The 19,099-nt window shown below is 42.0% G+C and overlaps 2 protein-coding genes across 4 annotated transcripts in view; one reads left to right on the top strand and one right to left on the bottom strand.

The window, feature by feature from the left end:
- Nucleotides 1–12,401, top strand: part of p3h2 (prolyl 3-hydroxylase 2) — an 83,450-nt gene extending 71,049 nt beyond the window's left edge. Inside the window, exons 4-15 of one of the 2 annotated variants that reach the window (XM_015970571.3) lie at nucleotides 4,358–4,489; nucleotides 5,551–5,678; nucleotides 6,138–6,227; nucleotides 6,663–6,703; nucleotides 7,105–7,196; nucleotides 7,284–7,411; nucleotides 7,512–7,607; nucleotides 7,777–7,927; nucleotides 9,227–9,344; nucleotides 9,419–9,494; nucleotides 10,085–10,225; nucleotides 10,316–12,401. In XM_015970571.3, the coding sequence (XP_015826057.3) occupies nucleotides 4,358–4,489; nucleotides 5,551–5,678; nucleotides 6,138–6,227; nucleotides 6,663–6,703; nucleotides 7,105–7,196; nucleotides 7,284–7,411; nucleotides 7,512–7,607; nucleotides 7,777–7,927; nucleotides 9,227–9,344; nucleotides 9,419–9,494; nucleotides 10,085–10,225; nucleotides 10,316–10,408 (1,286 nt within the window). In that variant the 3' untranslated portion in view covers nucleotides 10,409–12,401. Of the gene's footprint in view, nucleotides 1–4,357; nucleotides 4,490–5,550; nucleotides 5,679–6,137; nucleotides 6,228–6,662; nucleotides 6,704–7,104; nucleotides 7,197–7,283; nucleotides 7,412–7,508; nucleotides 7,608–7,776; nucleotides 7,928–9,226; nucleotides 9,345–9,418; nucleotides 9,495–10,084; nucleotides 10,226–10,315 lie in introns of both variants that reach the window. The other variant, XM_015970570.3, reaches the window with a different exon arrangement.
- A 2,098-nt stretch (nucleotides 12,402–14,499) lies between these two features.
- Nucleotides 14,500–18,833, bottom strand: ccdc181 (coiled-coil domain containing 181). Of its 2 annotated transcripts, none has more exons than XM_070554171.1 (6): nucleotides 18,578–18,833; nucleotides 17,430–17,534; nucleotides 16,095–17,057; nucleotides 15,874–16,020; nucleotides 15,400–15,557; nucleotides 14,500–14,681 (listed from the first exon to the last, which is right to left on the bottom strand). In XM_070554171.1, exons 2-6 carry the CDS (start codon nucleotides 17,529–17,531, stop codon nucleotides 14,510–14,512), a joined length of 1,542 nt encoding a protein of 513 aa, XP_070410272.1. In that variant the 5' UTR covers nucleotides 17,532–17,534; nucleotides 18,578–18,833; the 3' UTR covers nucleotides 14,500–14,509. The 2 variants fall into 2 exon arrangements, with proteins under 2 accessions (XP_070410272.1, XP_015826054.3); XM_015970568.3 differs by having other exon boundaries at nucleotides 18,664–18,833.
- Nucleotides 18,834–19,099: the final 266 nt, after the last annotated feature.

Genomic DNA, 19,099 nt, shown 5'->3' with positions numbered 1-19,099 from the left:
GGGATATCACACTGGTTCAACAAACTCAAGATACACAGCTGTCAGAATGACATCATCTGTCATGTTCTCTTAATAAGTACAAACAGGAAATGGGTGAAGATTTTGTCTGCAAACATCTTTATGTTGGTTTTATGTAAAACGTCCAGCTTTGATGCTTGGTGAGGCTTTTACTTGTAGGATTTATTGCTCGGGTACCGTCTTTGACAGACAGGATAAGCAGTTTGAACCGAAGCCTGACTCAGAACGGTTTCCTTTTCTATCATTTTAACAGCTTCATCTCTCTTGACCAGCTGGAATGTCACAACCTTTACTCTAAAGGTACCAGTGTTTTAAACTCCCAAACACCTTCAAAACTGTAGATGTTGTCAGTGAAAGTTTTATATTTCTTCTGATTTCAACACCAAATGTTAGGACAGCTGCAGCTTAGAGCAGCACCCAGTAATGCCGTCAGCTGGAGTTCTTTAGGCTACATAATGAAAGATCTAAGAAATGCTGGTCACCTGCAGAATTTTAAACTAAAGCCAACTTGAGAAATGATTGAAGTAGACATTTTGGTCAGATCATGAAAATAACATAATCACCCTAAGACTGAGTGGGGAAATGAACCGCTTATGGATAAACATGCATGAATACAGACCTTTTCACTTTGTGACTTCAGCGAATACATATTTGAATAAATCTGATAAATAAAAAGCACCATTGTGTTTTTGGTTTTGATCGTTTTCCTGCATGGAAGCAGGCATGTTTGAAGTGGAAGGACGTCTCACACATCGTTACCACCATAGATACACACCATCTTTGGTCAGGGTGTGTTTGTTGACACAAGTCAGATCTTTTTTCTCTGGAACCTGACGCGGTCTTGTGCAGTAGCTGCAGCTTAATTGCTGACAAGTGTTCTTTGTCTCACATCGGCACGGCCGGGTTGAGTAAACACCTAAGACAGCTAATTCGTTTTGGCCAGGCTTTGTTTTACTTAAAATGAAAGATTGTTTTCCATAGCGCCCCTATGGGAGAGTCCCATCTTATTGTTTATTTATGTAAAGATGTGTGTATTTGTCAGGGTGATATAATTTGTGTGTGAGTTGGATTTTTTAAAAGGATTTGACAGAATTACTTCCATCTGAATGAGTTTAGATTTTCCATTTCTGACCTGAATCCTGTTACAGTCCTGCATGAATCAGTGGTGATCTCTGTTCTTCTGAGACTCCTACAGAGAGTTGAACACAACTTCTCTTAAAGAGAGAAGAAAGTCATGCTGCAGCTGCTTAAAAGTGACCTCATTGTGTATGCATGCTCACAACACACACACACACACTCAGTCTACATGATGAAATGATAAACATCCAGTCAGATCTAAATTCTCTGAAGGATGAACAAGCAGGTCCTGCAAAAGCACAAACCCCCCTTAATAAATCTGCCATGTGGTGTTAAACCAGCTCTTTTGTCCAAATGTCCCTGTAGGTTAAAGTTGGCCAACAGCTAATTTATTGTTCAGGGTTTTTTTTGTTTGTTTTTTTTTACAAATCTGTGTAAATGCTTGTTGCAAAACTAATGGGTGTGAACCAGAAACCCCAGTTTGCTGCAGCAGAACTATGATGCAGTTTAGCTAGCTGGAATAAAACGTATTTAACCTCTAATGCACATTGTTAGAATCCAGTGAAATGCAGCTCTAATATAATAAAAACAAAAAAAAAAACAGCTCAATAAAACAGGGTCTACAATAGGGCTGCACAATATATTGCAAATATGGGCTGCATGGTGGCGCAGTGGTTAGCACTGTTGCCTCGCAGCACGAAGGTTGCAGGTTTGAAACTCGGCTCGGCTGCGGCCTTTCTGCGTGGAGTTGCGTGTTCTCCCCATGCATGCGTGGGTTTCCTCCGGGTACTCCGGTTTCCCCCACAGATCACAACATGCCCTACAGGTTATAAATTGTAAGTCGCTTTGGATAAAAGCGTCTGCTAAATGAATAAACATAATAAACATAAATATATCGCTATCGCGATATCAGCATGGGCACTACGCATATTACAAAGAACAGGTAAATATCGCAATGAATGGTCAGCTCAAATGTTTGTTACCTATAATGCATTCTGTCAGTGAAACAGAAGCATGATGTTTTTTAACAAATCAAATAGAGCTCTTCACCCATTTGGCCAATTGGGTGGGTTCTCATAGGTTAGATGCCCGCCCCCGAGGCGGATGGCACTTAATTTTGATGGTTAGCAAACACCTGAGTTAGCTTTGTTCTGCTCTTTCTGCTGATTCTGCTTTTCCCGGGATCCACTGATTGCCTTTTCTTCTTCATTTTCTTTTCCCCTTGCCTCACATATTTAGCTTTTCTCATTGTTATGATTCATTTTTGTCATTTTTTATGTCGTTGTTTTTGATTATTTTTGTTCCTGATTTTAGTTTTTATTTATCGCAAGTAATATCGTCATTGTCATATTAATCACTGTTATCGCATATCGCAGGGTTTCCTAATATCGTGCAGCCCTAGTCTACATCTGATTCTCCAGCTAAGCTTTGCCGTCCTGACCGGCAACTATAATCTGTCTCCAGGTTCCTGAACCCACACATTTCCACTTCTTTAATATTCTGGTTTGAGTTGGAGTAAAACCTGCTTGCATCAAGTCCCACTGGACATTTCTGGTTATTATGAAAGGGATATAATCCCCAGAATTGGCCCTAACCCCAAAGACACCTGCTTCTGTAAACACTGATGCACACGGTGTTGGCGAACTGGCATACAAACACACGTGCACGGGTGCTGGTTCTCTAACGTTTGCATATGTGTTTACAAAAGCAGTGGAGGCTGTGCTTTGTCATAAAGTAGTCCCAAGTCTAAAATGGTGCCTGTGATTCCTTTATGTTACTAATTTTTTTCACTTGCAGTCAGTCTGATTATTTAGGTCACCAAGCATAATTGGGATCACTGCTGAGTGATTTTAAGGACTTTTTACTCACAATGCTAGTTGGATCCATTTACTTACTGTGTTTTATGCTAAGCTAAAGCTAAAGCAGGACAGCCGGGTCAGGAGAAGAACCAGGCTGGTTACAAATAATTTTTTTCCTCTTATCCAACTCTGGGAAATATTGTCAACAGACAAAAATTCAACTTTGGGTTGAATATCCCTTTAAGTCAGGTGACTCCTTTAATCTCCCTTCTAAAATGTTTTCAGGATTTCTTTTCCAATTGGGAAAATTAGCATATCATGGTTTATTTGCGGGGGGGGAATAAGCATATCTAAGGTTCAGTCTTAACATTTGTCTTCAGTGTTTCGCTGCATTCTTCTTATTTTAATGACTGTTACCCACCATAGCTTTCCAGAGCCTGAGAAGATGAAAAATCCTCCCAGCATCCCTGAAATTTGAATGAATCCAGTTTATTTTTCTTTAGCAGACTTCTCCTCAGACATATCGTTGAGTCACGTGTAGGAAAAACTCCAGTTTCCAGGATTCTTGTCCTTTCCTTATGTAGACTGAGTCAGGAGAGCCAGCAGAGGAGATGGTGTGTGTGTGTGTGTGTGTGTGTGTGTGTGTGTGTGTGCGTGCGTGCGTGCGTGCGTGCGTGCGTGCATGCGTGTGTGTGTGTGTGCGTGTGTGTGCGCGTGTGCGTGCTGTAGGCGCAACGGTGGCACAGGAGTTAAGTGCTCGCCTTGCAATCGGAAGGTTGCAGGTTCGAGCCCCGCTTAGTCTGTCACTGTCGTGTCCTTGGGCAAGACAATTAACCCACGTTGCCTGCTGGTGGTGGTCGGAGGGACCGGTGGTGTCAGTGCTCGACAGCCTCGCCTCTGTCAGTGCGCCCCAGGGCAGCTGTGGCTACATTGTAGCTCACTCCCACCAGTGTGTGAATGGGTGTGTGAATGGGCGAATGACTGATTGTGTTGTAAGGCGCCTTGGGGGGTTCCAGAACTCTAGAAGGCACTGTATCAAATACAGGCCATTTACCATTTTAGGAGAAAAGGCAAAATTCTGCATCCACATCACTGAACTTTTAAAAGATGAAATTTAAGATTTGCAAGTTTACAGATGAAAGAAGGAGTTATCAGCAGGTAAAAATTGAGTAAGTGCAGAAGAACTAAACATTTTACATCGTAACACACACGCACACACATTTGATACATTTTTGGTTTTGCCAATAGGTCACTTTTCTACAACCTCCCCCTGCCTTTTCTGTGTTCATAGTATTATTATAACTGATCCCAGGTCAGCATAACTTCAGCTAAAACAGAGATTGTTCCACATTTAAGTGTTTAAAATCTGATAGAACCAGCTCCTCCTCTCACTAGAACTCAACAGGTCTTAATGGAAACATTGACTGCATCTTATGGGTCTGATCCGAACCTTTTCGTTGCAGATCACTTCACCCAGGTGCTTCACTGTGAACATGAGTGTGTGAGAGACCTGGCGACTCGGCCGGGCCGCCTCTCCCCCATGGAGAACTACCTGCCTTTGCACTACGACTACCTGCAGTTTGCTTATTTCAAAGGTAGTGTGTTTCTGTACTTGCACGTGCCCGTGATGCTCTGCACCCAATGGATTCGATTAAGGCTAATTAAATCTCCTCAGACACAACATCTGACTGTGTTTAGTGTATAAGCAGAGCAGATCCACCCATGCATGCACATACAGGCACACACGGTGACCACAAAGAGTTACAAACCTTCACTAAACAGAACCTCGCCCTGTTTGGAGTTTGTTGCAACAACACTGATGATCTGGTGTGCGTCAGCTTGAGCATTTGCACGGCTGCCTCCAGTCTGACACCGAGGCGTTTGGTTTAAAATGTGCGTCTGAGTAAACAGGAAGCATCTTTGTTTAGAACTGAGGATCCTCTAGGAACGAGCCTCGGCACCAGTGTGTGTTTGGAAGAGACTGAATCTGATCAGATCGTATTTAATGAGCCAGAGGCATGTGGCTCAAATAAAGAAAAGTGGAGCACTGAGAGCAGGCCAAGGTTATTCTCACACAGAGCAGCAGCATCGGGCCGCTGCCTAAAACACACCCTTCACTGCAGCATCACTCAGCTGCTGTTCCTTGTGTTTTATCTGCTTGAGTGGCTGTTTGGGCTCAAACCTCCAGACTCTTGACCTGAAAGCTGATGGCAGCTGACAGCAACAGATTTGCTGCTAGCCAAGAAAGGAAGTCTTAAGTTAGCTCTGATTCTTTATAGTCTGGTGAAAAATGTGTTTGTGTGACAGGAGGTGGAGGATTGTGGATTTGTGTTTGCAATTCAGGCTGGCAGTGCAAAATGTCTCACTCCATCACTGACGTCCTACGGGTTTAAGGAGTGGGGGTGGGAATCCTGGCTCCTTGAGGGCCACTATCCTGCATGTTTTAGTTGTTTCCCTGCTCCAACACAACTGAATTTAATCAGCAGGTGATTATCAGGCTTCTGCAGAGCTTCATGAGCTGCTGAACAGGTGATTAAATCACTGAATCAGGAGTGTTGGAGCAGTGAAACACCTAAAACACGCGGTCGTCTAGGACCAGTGTTCTCCACACTGCTTTAAAGGAATACTATTGATCCATTTTATGTCTCTCTGTCAGTGAACAGGCCGGAGGAGGCGCTGCAGTGTGTTCTCACCTACTGTTTGTTTCATGAGGAGGAGGAGTTCATGACGGAGAACGTTGAGTTCTACAGGGAGATTGTGGGACACGAAGGGAAACCGCGAGAGGTCAGTGACCGTCAGGACGTAAGCAGGTGAATGTTGCAGAATGTAGCTTTTCTAAAACAAGGATGGGAAAACGAACGTGCAAAACATGGTGGCATGTCACAAAGCAACATGGGTAACTGAAGCATCTCAGCCAGAGGATATGATGACCAGATCCGTGTCTGGTTGAACACGGCAAGAAGAAAAGTACGTAAAGATGAAAATTTAGCTTTGGGAACCAGTGATTTATATAATCTAATGAAAGATGATGAGATTTTATCAAATAAATTTCTGTTTGCAAGTGACAGTCTAAAATAAATACATTTTGTGACTTTCACTTTGTGTGTGTGTGTGTGTGTGTGTGTGTGTGTGTGTGTGTGTGTGTGTGTGTGTGTGTGTGTGTGTGTGTGTGTGTGTGTGTGTGTGTGTGTGTGTGTGTGTGTGTGTGTGTGTGTGTGTGTGTGTGTGTGTGTGTGTGTGTAGGAAGCTGCTTGGTACCTGAGAAGGCACAGACAGGAACTGGAGCTCCTTCTGACTGGCAGCAGAATAATGGGAGTGGACTTCACTGAAGGGGTGAGTCGGATGAGGCATCTGCTCAAGCTGTGTTTAATTCTCACGTGGTTCCAAGAGCATGCAACACCATGTGAGCACATAGTGACAAACCACTGTATTTAATTCTTTGTTTTGCTCTGGAGATGCATTTTTGTGTTTACTGGCTGGTTTGTTGGTAAACTCGTCTGAATGTCTGCGATGTGGATCAGAACCACCGCTTGGTGTGAAAAAAGCCTAATGTGTCCCTGCTGGCTCAAAGCAGGGTAACAGGTGTCTGGCACCACCACTTCAGTGCTATGCTTTAACAACACCTCCACCTACTGGTCATGGACTGGACCGCTCCCATTTTAATCTTATATTCCTATCATTAGACACGTGCAGAATTTTCATTTTATTGTTTGTTCTTTTAAAGTATGAGATAAGCTTTAGATATGTTTTCTTTTGTCTGTCCTGCAGAACTACTGGAGTAACAGCGGTGGAAGAGATGATTCAAACAGGTGAGATGACTTAAAATCACTCCGTTTTGAATCTGCTTGAATCAGAACTTAATTAAATCCCTTAATTACCAACATGAAGCAGTTCATGTTCTAGCTTAGATGCTTTTTTGCAACAAATATTAATAACAGTAAAATTGTTAATAATTAGATATGATTCAGCCTTCGACTTTCATATTTTATGCATCAAAAATACCCTCTTAATTCTAAAATCCAATCCCTGAAAACTCAAACTGTTGAAACTTCTGGAACAACAACTTAATATTGAACTTTTTAATAATGAACTGATGAATTCTCCAGATCGTTTTCTTTTATCAGACGTTGATGGAACTGAAGTAGAGCTGTAAGAAACACCTGGAGTCACACTTACTGTTAGTTTCATGGGTATTTTTTCTTCTTCTCAGAATTCCCTCTGGCACCAACGGCTGGATGGACTACGTTCCCATCTCGGAGAAGAAAAATGCTTCTGCAGTCGTTTCACTGCAACTGAGAGAAGGTCAGCTTTGCCTCTACAAAAACAACATTAGAATTACTGTTGAAAGATGCTAAAATGTCAAAACTAACATTTTACTGCAACGCGTAGGTGGCCCACTGTTATACGATGGTGTGAAGCTCGTGCAGAACTCGTTGGCCTTGAACGGGACCCAGCGGGTGCTGCTGGATCACGTTATATCTGAGGAGGAGTGCTCCAACCTCAGAGGCCTGGCACATGTGAGGGACTGACACGGTTATGATCAAATAACGACTTACTGAGTAATACCTCTACTTTGAGTGTGAGGCTGATTTTGTGTTTTTTGGGGGGGTTAAGCAGGCTGTCACCATGGCAGGAGATGGTTACAGAGGGAGGATGTCTCCACACACTCCTAATGAGAAGTTTGAAGGAGCCACTGTACTCAAAACTCTGCAGGCATGTTTACTAACAAACATCTGTTTCCTTATTCTGCTGCATAACTCGGGATCTATAAATTATTACCAACATTTCTGCAAACTCTGCAGGAGAACGTTCAGTTAGAGTTTTAACACAATGCCAGGCTGAATGTGTTTTGATATGCATCTCCTTCTCCTGGTTCCTGCAGTATGGCTATGAGGGCAGAGTACCGATGAGGAGCGCTCGGCTGTTCTACGACACTAGTGAGCGAGTCAGACGAATCGTGGAGTCTTATTTCTTGCTAAATTCCACGCTGCACTTCTCCTACACACACCTGGTGTGTCGGACAGCAATCTCAGGTTAGAAACTGGACAAACACAGGAACATCAGCATCTGCATCACGTGACTGCGGCTTCCACGGTGGTCACGTGACGTCACGTGACACTGGAGACAACGTAAAATTTTATATGTATTAGTTTCAATATAAATATATAATGAGCCTTTTACTTTTTAAATTGTGTGTATGTTTATTAAATTAAAAATATAGGCGAGTTACTACCCTCTGGTCACCGAAGCTGCAGCTACTAAGCAACTAACCAACCATAGAAAACTTCTTTGGATCTAAAAAACATTTTAAATTAGCTCACTTACTTTTAAACTTGAAAATTGTCCCCGAAGTAGCTGCCGGCTTCTGATCTGCCGCCTTTTTGAAAATACCGCAGTGTATTCTGGGTAATCTTTGACCAAGGCTTGGCTACAAGACACCTCCCGTGTATCCTTGCTCAGCTAGCTAAACGGCTAACAAACGGAGAGCACACGCCTCGGTAGAACATGAACATTGGAACCGATTGGAACACGCCTTGGCGGCTCCTGATGACATATCTCCTAGGAAACCGGGGCGGGGCCAAGACATCAAGCCAAGGTTCCTTGACATTGAGAAACACCCCTGGTGTGTGAAGCTCAGCTGTGATATGGCTCATTTCTAGTTCCTGGAAATGGTGCATCGATGTTTTTTGCGCTCCCGAGTACGACTTGCAAGGCATTCGTTCCTACTAGAGACCACTGCAAAAGGTATTGATAAAACGAGTGTCCCACACTCGTTTTTGGGCTGAATGGTGGCGCAGTGGTTAGCACTGTTGCCTCGCAGCACGAAGGTTGCAGGTTCGAAACTCTGCTGCGGCCTTTCTGCGTGGAGTTGCGTGTTCTCCCCATGCATGCGTGGGTTTCCTCCGGGTACTCCGGTTTCCCCCACAGATCACAACATGCCCTATAGGTTATAAATTGTAAGTCGCTTTGGATAAAAGTGTCTGCTAAATGAATAAACATAATAAACATTAACACCTTTAAGGTAATTTACAAGCATATTGTTTTATAAATGTAAAATAAATAATGCTTGTGTTTTCTATAACACGTTTTCTGTTTGTTCAGTGATCATCAGCTTTTGTCTCCTGGTTGTGTTAAAGCCTTTCACATGAAAGCAGCTGCTCTTTCATTATTTTTAAGGATCGCTTTGTAAACAATATATGAAAGGTTAAAGTCTTAATGAAAATAAACAGTTCACGTGGGAAAGAATCTCTGTGCAGGTTCGTTGTTTGCATTAAAAGCCAAAGAGCACAATGAGGGAAGTAAAACGTTGTTGTTGTTGTTGTTGTTTTTAGGCCAGCAGGATCATAGGAACGACCTGAGCCATCCCATCCATGCTGACAACTGTCTGCTGGACCCCGACGCCAACGAGTGCTGGAAGGAGCCTCCAGCGTACACGTATAGAGATTACAGGTGTGATCGTGTAAATATGATTTAAACATGTATTAATAACCACCTGCACTAATTATCTGTTTCCTTCACTTTAGTGCACTGTTATACCTAAACGGAGACTTTGATGGAGGAGAGTTTATATTCACAGAGATGGATGCCAAAACTGTCACGGTGAGAGGATTTTCCTCACCAATGCTACGTGTCATTTGTCTCAGATTTATCATGAACTGCAGAATGATTTGGTTGTTTTGTTTCAAAAACTGGTGTCTGACTTTGTTATTGGAAGTGTTTTTTTCCAGAAAGGTGGGCTTTTTCAGATCAAATTTATTGGTTTTAGATTTTAATATTTTCTTTTAAATATCTAAACAGGAGAAAATAAATACACCTTGTAATCCTCATCGTAAATACAGAGACTTGCCTCTGTCAGTGCACCCCAGGGCAGCTGTGGCTACATCGTAGCTCATCACCATCAGTACGTGAATTTGTGTGTGAATGGATGAATGATACACTGTACTCTTGAGAGGCGCTATACAAGTGCGGGTCATTTATCATTTTACAATTTGAACCAGCAGGTCAACCACTCACCAGGGGACATTTTGATCCCCGTTATTGGAGCATGAACGTAAACAAATCTACTAACTTTATGATTTTGGATGAAAAAATCAAAACAAGGAAGGCTGAGAGTTGGATTTAAATAGACCAATAGGATGACAGTGATCATTCTGGTCTTACTTCTGTCTCTTCCTTTTATTTCTCTTCAGGCTTCAGTGAAACCCAAATGTGGCCGACTGGTGGGGTTCTCCTCAGGGGGTGAGAATCCTCACGGCGTGAAGGCCGTCACCAGTGGCCAGAGGTGTGCCGTGGCTCTGTGGTTCACCCTGGACCCTCTCTACAGAGAGCTGGTAAATGAGTCACCTTGCCAAAAATTATAATCTAGCTCAGATATTTGTCTAATCAGAACTTTATTTTTCCTTTGCTTGTTTTGCCTCCAGGAGCGACTACAGGCAGACGAGGTGATCCAGGCTTTAGACACACAGTCCGTTTGGGGCCAAGGCCTCAACATCAACCCTAAAGACGAACTGTAGAGGATGGAGATCTCCCCCAGCCTTCCTCCTTTACAAAACTCCTCTTTATAATTATACTATTTATTGAATGGCGTTTGGATCAGAACATTTTTATTTTTGTACTGTTTGAAGTGCAGGGTAATATGTTGTTTTGTGTTGTCACTGAGTTGTATCCCTTTTCATCTATTGTGTTTCCATCCAGACATGTGTTGTTTTACTGTGTTGTGTGTGAAAGGTGTGTTGAACTGTGAAGTTGACAAAGCTTAATTCAATCAAAAATATGTGCAGTTACTAAAAATGTTTTAAGTTTAGAGGTCATTTGTTTCAAACTATAACTCATATCCATGTTACATATTGTTTCACATGTTATTGCTACATTATTTTACAGTTCTGTGCCAGTAATAATTATTTTCTAAGTAGGCGGTACACTGTTTTTCCACTTTAGAAATATCACTCATCTAAAAATGTGTTAAAGGTGCAATATGTAAGAATGAAGGAAGAATTACATCAAGCAGTCCATTTTTATAAACAAAAGGTGACTTTCACTATCGTTCTGTGAGTTTCATGGCTGTTGCCATATGCTGGTGAAGGTTCTCAGTCATCCAGGTCAAGGTAATCCAAACAGGTTTGAATGAAGGTAACTGGACTTCTTTTGTTTCTTGAAGATGTTTGTTGCCAGTTACGGATCAGCTTCATGAGATTCTAAATGACAAAGACAAGTCAGAAACAGTAAGTTGATAATTAAATACATCGTCATTTCTGGGGCTAGTACTCTTGGGTGTTTTACGGTAGGGAGCACAGACTACACTGATTACGGTAATATGCCTCAGGCATTCAAGGAAGTGTGGTTGTTTTCTGTCTTGCTTGTTCTGAACAAGTCAGTGCATAAAAAGATCAATTTCACTGTAATATTGAGTTGTTGGTAATTGAAAAAGTAGCTTGAGATATTTTTTAGATATTTGAGATGATTTTTTGCTAATTCACCATTAGCATTGTTATCTCAGCGTTAGCTTCTAGCCTTCTTCACCCGATAGACTAAAACAAAAAGATGCCGTGGCTTCTTAGGAGTGCAAGAAATAACTTCTGGGTTGCTCCTGTTTACTGGCTTTGGTTCTTTCAACAACTCTGGAGCTTTTTTTCCTCACTGGTGTTGAAATACAAATACCAGCATTGCAGCTTACTGCAAACTCAGCAACCTTGCAGGCTCACAGATTGTAAACAAAGACTTTGTGCCTCTTTAGTTTATTTGAAAGGAAAAAACTGACCACCCATCAGTCGGCTGAGAATAAAATCTGTTTCAGTATAACCTTCCTTCCAACATGACTGAGATATTAAAATGTTTTGTGTGCTTCACCATAGGATTCTTGCATATTGCTCCTTTAAAAAGGCAAACATTTTTCTGTGTTTAAAGAGTCCTCAGTCAATGTATTAAAATAGAGTCATATACAGGTCTACGAAGTCACTGATGATAGGGCATAAGTGTTTTTTATTTATGTGTTTTAATAATAGACCGCTGCTGTCTGCATTTATTATGAAAACTATTTTCATAAAAGATGCTAATCATTCCTGTTTCAAGGAATATATATTTGTACACTTTAATAATTCTTTATATTTGTATTGATGATGTTGATGCACTGCAAATCCAAACAAAACAATTCATTTTGTTTTTCTAAATCCATCCATCCATCCATTTTCGTCCGCTGATCCGGAGTTGGGTCGCGAGGGCAGTAGCCTAAGGCGAGAGGCCCAGACTTCCTTCTCCCCAGCCACTTGTTGTTCTACATAGATTTAAAATGCTAATCGGTCATTTTCTCCTGCTTTATCAGGTTGGACACTTAATTTTTATTTAATAACATAATGCTGTAGCACATAGATGTATGTGTGCATGCTTACAAATGAAAGACAAACATATTGTAATAATAATTAGCTATTTTTTGTTTTATTGACATTGTGTACAATTAGACATCACAACCAAAAACACATTGAACAATAAAATATGTTGGATTCTCTGATACAAGGTTTCATGATCATTCTAATTAAAAAGGAAAACAAATCGCTCTTTCTATAGCACTATGAGCATTTTGCAGGGATAAAACATTTAATTTCTCTAAGATTGCATATTTTCTTATAACCACTTGTATGTTTATATTTCTTTTAGTACAGAGTGCTAAAACTGTCTGATTTAAAACTGATTCAAAATAACTTAGTTTTTCTCAATTGCTAAAGCACAATTCCTGAAACCTTGCTCCCTTTTCTTAAAACATTAAACACAAAACCTCAGCTTCAAGCACGATTTACAAAACCTCTCATCCCTCTTGCAAAATCAAACTTTCGCCTCAAAACAGTTTTAGCTGTGCTCAAAATCAAACACTACTCTCAAATTATAAACAAATTACTCAAAAATTACATACACCATCAAGCAGTCAGTAAACAATACACCAAAAAATAGAAAGCACAACGTTCAGGGCCATACAGTTTATTGTACAATATACAGCCTGCAGTCCATTGTGCCACAGTGTTCAATGACAGTGAAAAAAAAATACATAAAATGAAAAACAAAGGACTAAACATGTTATCAATGGGCCTCTTCTTGTCTGTGGGCTGGGTCAGGCCACAGCACTTCATCAACATCACTTGCAATATTTTCCCTCCTGAGGCTCAAATTGGGTTGCACTCTAGTGGGCCATTCCCATCTGTACCGGGTCGGCCCGGGCCGGGTAGCGTAGGTTGTTTACATATCTGGGTGGCCTGGTATTTTTCCGGGCCAACCAAGGCTCATTCTCAGTCCTCTTCTCGAGGGGGTACTGCTTCAGGCCGACCAGGGCCAACACACCCACTGCTGACAGCAAATTCACACCTTCCATTAGAGCAAGCCTCTGATTGGTGGGTAGAATCAGCCCACATGGGCGTAAGACAAGGATGTGTGGAATCAACCGGGACAGGCTGGGGCCGACTGGGGCTACCCGGCCCGGGCCGACCCGGTACAGATAGGAATGGCCCACAAGTCCTGCTTCCCTCATTGTCAGCCCTTGGACAACAACATGGTCGATGGTTGTTGCTCAAATTTCATTGGAGATTTCCACTCTTTGTCTTACTCTTCCTCTTCATTCTCCTCTTTCTTGCCCTCCTCCTCATCATCCCCCACCTCGCATACGCACCCGTCCTCGTCCTCTCACATGAATTCTTCTATCCACTGTCCCACTTTCTCATTCCCACCTCCAACAACCTGTTTGCTCTCTGAACTTGCTTATAATGGTTGTCACATCATTTGAAACAAGTGAGATCAATTTAGACTGATTGTGTTCAATCAATGACATTTGTGCTCTTGTTATGGGTAAATGTGCCACTTGTGTTTACCGTTATGGACGACATGTATATTAGAGTGCAGACTGTGTTTTAAGAATGAAAATGCGTTTAGAGTTTTGCTAAACCGTATGAAATTGTTTCAGGTTTTGACAACAGGCTCAACAGTTAGCTTAATGGATTTTAGTGTTATAGCAATTGAGAAAAACTTTAATAATAAAGGTGTCTCTATCGTTCACCTTTACCTAGTTTATAAATGATACAAAACATGTCAAAAAAAACATTCAGTGCATTATAAAAAACATAATTCTAATTAAAAGAGCTGTTTTGTGTTTGATTAAACACAGTTAGACCTTTGGGGACAAAAAAATACTATTTGTGTGACTATTTGACATACTGTTGTAAATTCTGTAATTAAAGGCAAACAGTGAATACTTTAATAGTAACACTGTTATGCATAAAAGCTCTAAAGTAAGGTGCATTTACACAAAATATAACACAGTAGAAACCATCATCAGTCCATTACTCCTGTCGCAGCTTGTTCCTGTACCAGGTCTCAGGAAGCTGTCTCATCTCCAGCTGGTATTGGGTGAGAGACGAGGGACGCCTGTCCATCACTGGACCAAAAACAGCAACACACTCACACCTAGGTCCAGTCTGGCTCACTAGTTAGCCTAATATGCATGTTTTTTGGTCTTTGGAAGGAAACCCCAAAGAGACATGAGGAAGTCTCAGTCTGGACAGAGAGTCCAACCTGCTCTCGTGTTGCCGTTCGAACACATGGAGTGAATCCCAGATTGTTTACTGGTGTGAGGAGATTCACCAGCGGTAGGCTAGCTGTTCTGTGAACCTGAACGGTTTGCTTTCACTGGTGGTGCTCATAAGGTCCCTCATACGTTGTGCACGACGCTCTTCCAGCACGAGCCTGCGGGAGTGCTCTCGAGCTGCCTGCTGCTCTGCTTGCTTCTCCGCCCGCTTCCTCCTCAGCCAGCTGAGTGAAGGAAGGGAATGGTGGCTATTGAAAAGGGAACTCGACACTTGATCAGTCAGCTGATGACTTAGGATGCAGTTCATGGTGTTTTGTATAGATGTCAAAAGTTTTTTGTTTGTTTTTTTTATCTTAAAACTTAATCAGTTTCAAACACTGTATTTTTTGGAAATGTTGAAAATGAAAGAACATAACCCATGGACGTAATTTTCACTTTGGAAGTGTGGGGGGTATCTTTACAGAATGCTCTAATGGGAAACAGGCTTCAAAACAAACGGTTGTTTTCTGCTTGGTCCTAGAGCTCAACCAGTGTCAATTTAATATAGCGCAATGTTGGTTTTGGATGGTAAAAAGTGCAGGGGTCAAAACTTGACTTTGGAAGAAGTGGGGGGGACATGTCCCCCCCCCCCCCAAAAAAAATTACGTCCATGACATAACCCATTCCTGACCTCCCGGATGACTACGGGGGTTACAGCTGCTCTATGTTACAAGAATGATCATAGAAAAAAATTTGAAGAACGACTCCGTTATCTGGGTTTAAGACAGACTTACAAAAAAGTCAAAAACATTTTCTGACCTTTGCACATCATTAAATGTGTGTGTGCAGCGCTGACCCCTGAAAACCAATCTCCCCCAGCAGCTGCTACCTTATTAAAAAAGAAATCATCCAACTAAAAGTTTTATGATCTTGAAATAAATTTGCTAAAAGGATCAAACTCACAGTTTGAAGGCGTGCTCACATTCCTCGCGGCTGTGCAGCAGGTAGCTGTTGTCCTCCTCGAGTCTCCGGAGCTCCATGAGCTGCCGGTCTTTCTGCTGCTCCTCCCGTTTCCTCTGCAGCCACAACCGGAAGGCTTCGTCTGGGTCGCAGGGGTCTCTCTGTGAGAGGAGCGCAAGAACACTCAAGAGTTTGTGTTTCTATGTATGTTACTGAAAAACAGTGTTTTGTGGTGTTGTTTTTGTCTTTATAGAAAAATATGTCAAGATGTTCCTTTTGAAAGATCTTTTCTGTAAATCTGAACATATTTATAAACAATGTCTGATAAATAACAATAAGCATTTATGTTTCCGTGCAAATAAATATAAAAACATGCGTTTTAAACCCTTTAAGAGTTTCTTCTCAAGAGCTTTATGACTGAATGACAATAATAACTTTAATGAGTTGTCAACAGTGAAGTTGACGCCTCTCGTCTACCGTTAAACTCATCCTCTCTATCTCCTGGGCTCGATGGATCTTTCGCTCCTCTTGAAACTGCTCTCTTTTCTTCATCAGCCAGGCCTTGAATGCCTGCTCATTCTCTTGCTTCTTCAGCTCGTCTTCCTCACGCTTCCTCTGCTCCGCCTAACCAACAGAGAAGAGGAAAAGGAAAGCGAGATGCTACTTTGCCACCAGAATGACAGTTTCACATTCTGCACCTCTTTGGTCAGCCTCTCCTTCTTCTCCTGCATCCTCTGCAGCAGCTTTTTCTGCTGGGGGGAGAGAGTGTAGGTGGCCTGGCAGGGTGTTCCTGCAGCAGACTGCACCCGTCGCTTGCTGTTTCTCCCCTGAACGCCTCTCTGGCTTTGTCTGGCGGAACTGGGCCTGATTGGCTGTGCAGGAGGCCTGGGAGCTGGAAGGTGGTCAATGGCCAGGGGGAAGGAGGAAGAACCAAGAAGGAGTTGAGGGGAGGAGGAGAAGGAAGAGTGAATCTTTCCGTTCTGCTGCTGTCCACGTGGTGAGGAGTGTGAAAAGTCACTGTAATGGTTGGCTATAGGAGGGAGGATGCTTTGACTCTCTACCTCATTTATGCTAACGAGGTCAAACTTTCCATCCTTTTCCACGAGCACTCTGCCATCTCTTGTTTCCTCAGGGTCCCCACTGCTGGATCCTTTGTACCCTTTCCTTTCATCACGAGGGGAAAGCTTTAACTCGAACATCTTCCCTGACACCTCTGCATCTGCAGCCTTGGACGTGTCCTTGCTGCCCTTCTCTCCTTCATCAACAGTTTCCCCTGTCTCAAACTGGATCGGAGGAACCACCAGGTCCACCAGCGTCTCTTTAAAATGAAGCCGTCTTTGTCGTGTCATGTCCGGTGTTTCCTGTTCCTTCAGCTCCCTGTTAGCCTGCTGAATCTTCTCTAATATGTACTTCTTTTCCTCATCAGTCTGCTCATCCAATTCAGGAGAAGGTGGTACAGGTGAGGATTGACCTGGACTGTCCCTGTCCGAGCTGTACTCCAGCGGCTCCATCGGAGAGGGCCACCTCTCTTCTTCTTCCTCCTCCTCTTCCAGATGTCGTGTTTTCACAACTCTTTTCTTCCTTCTTTTCCTCCTTTGTTTTTTCCCATCTCCCTGCAGCTCTTTGTCTATTTCTGCCTCTTTGTCCTCATAGTCAGAGCCCTGTGAGGTAGATAAGGCACTCTATTTATCACTTATGCAGATGAAAAGCATCATCACTTAGCTGTATAGACTCCTGTGATAACAGATATGTTTGTTGGTTCATCAATATTGCATCCTGCTGCAGCACAGTGAAAGTATGCCACTGTCACCAGCATTGGTTTCGCATGTGAGCGGCTAGATGTGCCAGGTCGTGTAACTCAACACTATTAACTGTCACAGTTTCAAAGGGCTCCGTGGGTTAGCTACACATTCAGCACACGGCCTGCAGTAAGCAGAGCAGAGATCCACACTTACATTCACCACATGCAACAAAAGGCAATAATAAACGAGTAAAGGAGGTGATGCAGTTGGATTTTACACTGATAGATTCACCTGGTCCTCGCTTCGGCCCTCCTCACTGATCAGCCAGTCGAGATCCTTCTCAAAGTCATCCTCGTATTCCTCCTGAGACGTCGTGCTAGTGACTTCAGTCATAATCTAAGAAGAAAGAAACACAAAACTGTTTTAATGCTATAGAGGACATGGAAAAATTGGTATAGTGATCTATTTGAAGATTGACTTGTTATAACAATGCCTATTAGTTTGAAATATAGAGTTGATTATTTAAAAATTGAAGGAAAAAAACTAAACCAAATCTAAATATTCATTTTCTAATGATTTTAGCTAATGTTCACCACATAACCTGCAATATGGCTTTATTATTTAGCAATATTTATGCATTTTAATCATATTTTAGTTTTCTTTTTACTTTTTTCATAAAATGTAACAGCAAAGAAAAATTTCTGACACACTCAAGACCATGTACATCTGTCAAATTACTTCAAATCACTGTTATTACTAACTAACTCTCACAAGAGCAACAGTGCTGATGGCAATTCAATGACCAGAAACTGAAGATGTTTATGTTTATGTATTTAGCAGACACTTTTGTCCAAAGTGACTTACAAGTGATAATCGGCATATTGCCTAAACTAGACAGAGATGCACTATCATTCTATTTTTAATGAATCAACATAGTAGAAATATGCTGTTATTAATACGTTTAGAAAATTTATGCACATGAGAATATATTGTATTTGAATGTCTTAAGGTACTGTGGCAGGGTGGAGAAACGAGAGCCCGGGCGGGACTCGATGGCCAGACTCCCGGGTGAGAGATATACGCACTAACCGGTCAGCCAAAGGCACATCCCCTTGGCCAAGTAGCCAGGGCGCATGAACAATCGGAACACTGTGACAGGACACACACTGCCACAGTACTAAAAACTAAAAACGAGTGGTGTGGTTTGATGGTTTGATTCCACCTGCTGGCCGCGTGGAGTACTACAGGTAAACCGAGCTTTTATTTTCGTGTTTTAGACATGTTTGAAATCAGAATTTCCTATTTGCTGCAGCCGTAACCGTCATAGGATCTTCTCTGAAAATCACAATTTACACATTTATTTTGCTCTTCTTTTTTACACTTTCTGAAACTCTGATTTATGCTTGTTTTAGGACAATTTGCAAAACAAATATATTTACCTGAATTTATTATTCTAGGACTCCTCTTCATGTGCCGTGAAAGGTATCTGTAGTACAATATGCAGAAGTCTTGCTGTTAAACTTACCGGCGCTTGCACGCAGCAGCCTTCTCCCGTTTAGTTTAATGTAGAACAAAATAGAAACATTCTTGTTTCGTAATTATTTCTGTTTATCTGACCCACATACTGACCGGCGCGTCTGCGGAGCAACACCTGTGCTCATAATCTGCTTCCAGTCTCGCCAGCCCTAAAAGGTTTATTAGGGCTGTCGTCATAACAACGGACAACACGCTTTACGACATGCGCATGCGCACCACATCATTCACAGCACAAGTCAATGGCAACTGGAATGTGTTTTTCTGTTTCTTCTGTTTCTGCAGCACTGTTTTTAAACGACGAACAAATGTAAAAACCAAACTAAAACGTTTCTCCAACAACTTTGTTATGAAACTGGTCCAGCTTGAAAAATGTGTGTGACAAGACGGCAATGAGTGTGGTTAATTTTTAACAGCTGTTAAGATAT

Source organism: Nothobranchius furzeri, chromosome 8, assembly GCF_043380555.1.
Source record: "Nothobranchius furzeri strain GRZ-AD chromosome 8, NfurGRZ-RIMD1, whole genome shotgun sequence".
NCBI lineage: Eukaryota > Metazoa > Chordata > Actinopteri > Cyprinodontiformes > Nothobranchiidae > Nothobranchius > Nothobranchius furzeri.
This window is presented reverse-complemented; position numbering and strand designations above follow the sequence as displayed.

What these genes read in the sequence shown, in the direction of transcription:
- ccdc181 (XM_070554171.1), bottom strand. Translation starts at nt 17,531, where the DNA reads ATGACTGAAGTCACTAGCACGACGTCTCAGGAGGAATACGAGGATGAC. An exon ending in TAGAGAGGATGAGTTTAACG is followed by an intron (nt 15,558 to 15,873) that starts GTAGACGAGAGG and finishes CTCCTCTCACAG; the next exon opens with AGAGACCCCTGCGACCCAGA. An exon ending in TGTGAGCACGCCTTCAAACT is followed by an intron (nt 14,682 to 15,399) that starts GTGAGTTTGATC and finishes TCCTTCACTCAG; the next exon opens with CTGGCTGAGGAGGAAGCGGG.